The 5,411-nt window shown below is 51.1% G+C and overlaps 1 protein-coding gene across 9 annotated transcripts in view; it reads left to right on the top strand.

Moving 5' to 3' along the window:
- Ulk4 (unc-51 like kinase 4) overlaps positions 1 to 5,411 on the top strand; it is a 380,871-nt gene that overhangs the window by 63,582 nt on the left and 311,878 nt on the right. For all 9 annotated transcript variants that reach the window (XM_023700793.1, XM_023700796.1, XM_023700795.1 and 6 more), the window contains exon 18: positions 2,650 to 2,733. In XM_023700793.1, the coding sequence (XP_023556561.1) occupies positions 2,650 to 2,733 (84 nt within the window). The remainder of the gene's footprint in view (positions 1 to 2,649; positions 2,734 to 5,411) is intronic.

The following is a 5,411-nucleotide window of genomic DNA, read 5'->3' as shown; positions in this document are numbered from 1 at the left end:
TGAAAGACATTTTAATAATTTTTAACCTCATTTATGATCTTAAAATTGTTGGACTTTACATAATTACTTTCTGGTATTTACAGCGTTAACTTTGTATGGGGCTGGGCAGATAGCTCAGCAGCATAAGGTGCCTGCCTGGTGAGCTCAAGGACCTGAGTTTGATCCATGGTACTGAAAAATAAACAAAACAAAACTTTGAATGTATGAGCTAAAAGAAATGAAGATGTATGTTTTGTCCCGTTTTATAGGACAGGTAGACACTGGCTGTTTTCCGTGGGAGGTGCACGTGGATGGGCTGTGTGCTGGGAGCTGTCCTGGCCACCGCCACCCCTCCACTGCAGAGCTCAGTGCCTGCCTACCGCCTGCCATGGTGTTCTCAGGGGCCGCAGTGGGGAGCAGTGCCCCCTTGGGGGCTCTGGGCTGCTGTGGGCGTCTGCCTGGCCTTTTCCCTGGACAGTCCTCAAGGCCTTGGCATCAGACTCCAGTTTACCAAGTGCTGCGGCTTTAGAGTAAAATTGGATTGGTACCGCTCATCTCTGCTTCCAGTTGTCTGCTTTTGGACTTAATTCTTGCTGTGCCTGTCAGATCCTTGGTGTACTGTAAGCACATCAGGACCGAGCCAGATGCCTCGCCTAGCAGGGCGTCAGGTCCTCAGCCTGCCGTCGCATCCGTGCTGGGCGTGGAGTCCACTTGCTGTATTTGCCCTCCTCTCAGTTAATCGTATAGTTAGTATGTAATCACGTTTTTGTTGTTCTGGGGATTGAACCCAGGGCCTTTGCATTGAGCTACCACCTTTGGCCTTTATAAAATTACTTATGTTTTGCAGTACTGTGTGCAAAAGCCCTAGGCTATAGTCAAAGCTCTTTCAAAGAAAATGTTTAAATTTTAAGACAGGATCTCGGTAAGTCACTCAGTTACCTGGACTGGATTTAACTTGCTACCTTGGGAGTGCCGGGGTTACAGGTGCGCAGCACTATGTTTAGGCAGCTGCGCGTTTTTAAGAGAAGGTTATAGTCTGACAGATTTTGATGTGTGTGAATCCATCACCACAGTCAGGATAACGAGCTTGTTTGCTCGCAGGCACTCTTGGCAATGACCATTTGCTTCCTGCCACCTAAGCTTGCTAGCATTTTCTGTAATTCCATGTAAACAGGGTCCCAAGGCCCATATTCCTGCTTGTTTCTGTGGTAGAGCCACAGAGCCCATTAGTTGGTGGCACTTGACCTGGACACAGTGGGGCTATTCTAATAGGGTGGTGGCTCAGTGGCCCTGACTTTTGACCACGTCCTGTGGGAAGCATCCAGAAAAGGATGTGGAGTCTCTGGACTTACGAAAATAGCCTGTGGTGAGGCGAGGGTTTCTGTGGAGCGGTTGTGTCATAGGTGAAGCGCAAAGGAAGGAAAGTCAGCTGGGCTGAACATGCTTCGGGCTGAGGAGGAGCGCTGAGCTGTGCTGAGTGGAGCCGGGCGCACCACTGGTGACCCACGGCTGCTCGGTGCTTCGCTCCTGAGCAGACTGGCCAGGAGGAGAGTTGGACATGAATCCCATTGGATAAGGTGTGGCCAGGCAGGGCGGGGATGGAACCTGCTCTGTGGAACCCACTGAGACAGAGGTACCTCTGGGCCTCAGGAAGGCAGCACCAGGCAGGGCCTGAGCCTGGGAGCTTGGCATGGAGGGCCAATAGGATTGCACCAGCAGAGGTGCAGTGGGAACCGCCCTGCAGGAGACTGGCGGCCATGTGGGCCCTTGCAGTGTCCCCTCCCCTCCCTGGGGGCCCAGCTGCCCGTGCGCTTCCTCCTGACTGGGGTCCCTCGAGCAAGGCCAGCTCATCTAAGGCAAGCCAGGGCTGGTTTCCGGCCCTGGATCTAAGTGGCCAGGAGGGGACGAGGGGCCAAGGGCCAGGCGGAACACAGGGGTTTGAGTGGGAGATTGGCACTTGTGTTTAGGGTGAATTTGGGTTCTGAATTAGTTTTGAGCTGGAGAGCTTCTAGTTACGACCACGCTGGCCTCCTAGTGACCCTAAGTGGGATTTTACACGTTATGGTTTTAGGAGGTTCAAATTCTCATCACAGACGTAGGCTACCTGTGATGGACAGTGCACCAGGTCTGTCATGTGGGTGATCTGTGTTTGTACTAAGTAAGACTCGATTGCTCTTCCTGTTTTACACCAAGTTGCTTAATTTTCTGTGAGAATCACTGCTGCTGTTGTAATACCAGCGGGCCTGCCGATCACATTTGCGCAGTTCTCTTAGCGAGGGTAGGGTGGGGGCGGGGGTTCTTACCCCCCTGCAGCCTGTCTTTGGCCTCGGCACCTAGTCCCAAGTGTGAGGCCTACTGAGTGCTCCGAGCTCTAGACTGCTCCTGCGAAAGCCGAGCTGTGCAGGGTTATGCAGAGTGGGTTCTTCAGGTCAGCACTCACTGTCACTCTCCTGTCTTCCCATCGGCTTCCGAACAGGGTTCTGGGAGCAGCACAGAAGAGAAGCATCACCCTGTGCGCGCGCGTGTGTGTGTGTGTGTGTGTGCTGTAGTCGGACACTTGACTGCCACCATTGGTGGAAAGCGCGAGGCGATTTAACAAGCAGGGCACTGAGAAGTTCAGGTTGTTGCTGTTCCTCAGTGGCTCACGCCCTTCCTTCTGCTTCCTTTTAGGATGAGAAGAGCAAGCCGCCCCGCCCGAGCTGGGCTGTCCCCTCAGCCACCTACACCGTGCTGCTGAGGTGCCTGCGGGAAGGGGTGAGTGCTCCTCGGGACAGCGAGGGGCGGCCTGGGATGCTGCCCGGTGGGCACTGGCCGTCAGCGGAGCAGCTGCCGCCCTGGACGCCAGCCACTGCCCATTCTCTTGCTTGGTACCCCCTGGAGGAGATGGCAGCAGACGCTTGCGGCCTGTGTAGTGCGGGTGCATCGGCCACCGCACGTGCTGTCAGAGTGCCTCTGCCCTAGCGCCTCATTACCCTGTCAGGCGCCCTTTTGAGTTCAGAGAAGGGGCGCTTTGGCCAGGGGCTCCGAACTCAGTGGTGAGCAGCGTTGGTCACGGAATGCCCCGCTGGCTCATGCCAGCCTCCTCTGCACAGCAGCTCCTGTGTTTGCTCTGTATGGTCTGAGGTCGAGTGACCCAAGGCAGGGCAGACTAGAGGCTCCTCAGAAGGTGATGGCGTCCACCGGTGTGACCTCCTGCCTGCGCGTCAGGTGGGCCTGTGCTTCTGGGGCGGGACGCAGTGTCCCAGGTCAGTCCCGCATTGGTGGGTCTCTCTAGCCGCCACAGGTGCATGAGGCTCCCGAGCGGCACCAGGGCTCATGGACACGGAGGGTGCGCTCCTGCGTGTACGGTGGTCTCACTCTGGGGCAAGGGAAGAGAGCAGGAAGTGCAAGCCGCCCACCGCATAAACGGGGGAGAGCAAGCATGGGTGAGAGCAGGAAGGGGCCTCCCTAGACCCTCCATGGTGCAAAGGCATCCTCAAAATTCTTCCTATAATTTTTAGGACTTCACTTTTTGCCTAGGGAATGTCCGTCACAACCCCTGAGGTGTATCTTTCACCCACTTGTTCCCTGTGCTCTTCAGAGATGTCTGCCTACATGTGTAGTGTGGTTACTTACAGTCCTTCATGGCTGTGAGCTAGTGACAGGCTTTGCTTTTTGCTCTCTTCACTTTTGGTATGGGGGTGGTATTTATTGCCTTGTATGAAGGGCAGATCTGTATTTTTCACAAATGGAATTTTAAACTGGAATTAAAAAAAACTATATATATCTATATATCTATATCTATATCTATACAAAATATTTTTTAGTACAGGGTCTACAGGGTCTCACTACAGAGATTGGACTTGTACCGATTCTCCGGGTTTCAGCCTCCCAAGCACTGAGATTGCAGGCATGCGCCCGACACCCAGTCTCAATTGCAGTCTCAGCACACCCCGGGGGTGGGGTCTGCACAGTGAAAAACTATATTTGAAAAGCAGCTATTGGTGTATTTTTGCAGAATGTACACTATCATGGTCCTGACAAAGCAGTAAGGTGTGACTGATTTTCCCAAAAAAGGATTTCTATCTTTTAAAAAATTGAATTATAGTAGATTTGAAGTAATAAATTTGCTAAATCATTCAGGAGCCAGTTCAGGTAATTTTTTTTTTTTTTTTTTTTTTTTTTTCCAGTACTGGGGCTTGAATTGTGCTTGCCAAAAATATTTTCTAAGCCTTTTATGTCCAACAGTTTTCAGCACTGCTGGTAATTCTGAGCATAATTGGTAAACTAAGCCTTATATGCAGAAGAGTATACGAAATGTGTATGTATCTCTGAAAATACTCCCACACTCCCTCTTTTCACAAAGGAGGGAGCGGGCTGTGGTGCCTGCCTGTAATGCCAGCACTCTGGGAGGCTGAGACGGGAGGATTGAAAGGCCAGTCAAGCCCGGGCAGCTTGGCGACTCTGTCTCAGAATTATAAATAGTGTGGCTCCACACGTGTGAGGGCCCTGGGCTCAGTCCCTGTGCGTGGTCAGTGCCACCACTGTGTTGCCATCGCAGGTGTCCTGTGTGTTTCTGGGCCTTCATCTTTGGTCGCTGTGAGTTGCAGTTACTTGGTTTGCGATTAGGGAAGATAACGCACAGGTTATCAATCGATGGGCAGAAGTCCTTAGCTTCCCTGCATCTCAGTGCGCCAGCCTGGCCCTTCAGGGGTTGTGCTTTCTGTCTTAGAGATGCCCCCTTGCTCTCGTGTCCCAGATGGTCCCTGCCATTTCCTTTTAAGAGCACCATCGTTTTGCTTTTCCGTGAGAGCTTTAATCTACTCTTTTTGTTTCCTGTATGGTCCTCCCTGGACCCAGCTTTCCTTTCTGAATTGGAGTTGGGTCCCCCATGCCCCATGTCACTGGGAGTCTGTCCTCTCCACTCGTGGGTGGGGTCTGGTCTCGTGAGCACCACTTCTTGGACTCCCTTGGGTTCCTTGTCACTGTCTGCCAGTTTGTGCCTCACGCTGTATAGCTCTGATTTTTAATGATTTCTTTATTATTTAAGACATTTATTAACAATGGCGTTTGTAGTTTGTTGACTTTTTGAAAGAAGCAACTTGTAAATTTTTATTACAAATTAAAAAGGAAGTTCTTAAAAAATCTCAGCTTGACCAGACATGAAGCAATTTAAAAACCCTTAAAGGTGTATTGAGAAAAACCAGGCTTTTAAAAAAAACACGTTTGTCATTACCAAAAAGAGACGCCTTTAGGTAAAAGTAATAACCCCATGCTGCAGACAGTGCAGATAGCTGTAGTTATCTGGTCAGCGGGCAAAAGCAAGCGCTTCAGGGCTTCAGTTCCAGTCTTCTGTTCATTTCTTATTGCTGGGGTTTCCTATTCGTTTCTTTCTTGCTGGATGACTAAACCGGATGATGATAAAATAAAGGAAGTTTTTCCTACCAGATACC

Source organism: Octodon degus, unplaced genomic scaffold (genome assembly GCF_000260255.1).
Source record: "Octodon degus isolate 3935 unplaced genomic scaffold, OctDeg1.0 scaffold00126, whole genome shotgun sequence".
NCBI lineage: Eukaryota > Metazoa > Chordata > Mammalia > Rodentia > Octodontidae > Octodon > Octodon degus.
Note: the sequence above shows the minus strand (reverse complement) of the source record. Positions and strands in the feature narration are given on the sequence as shown.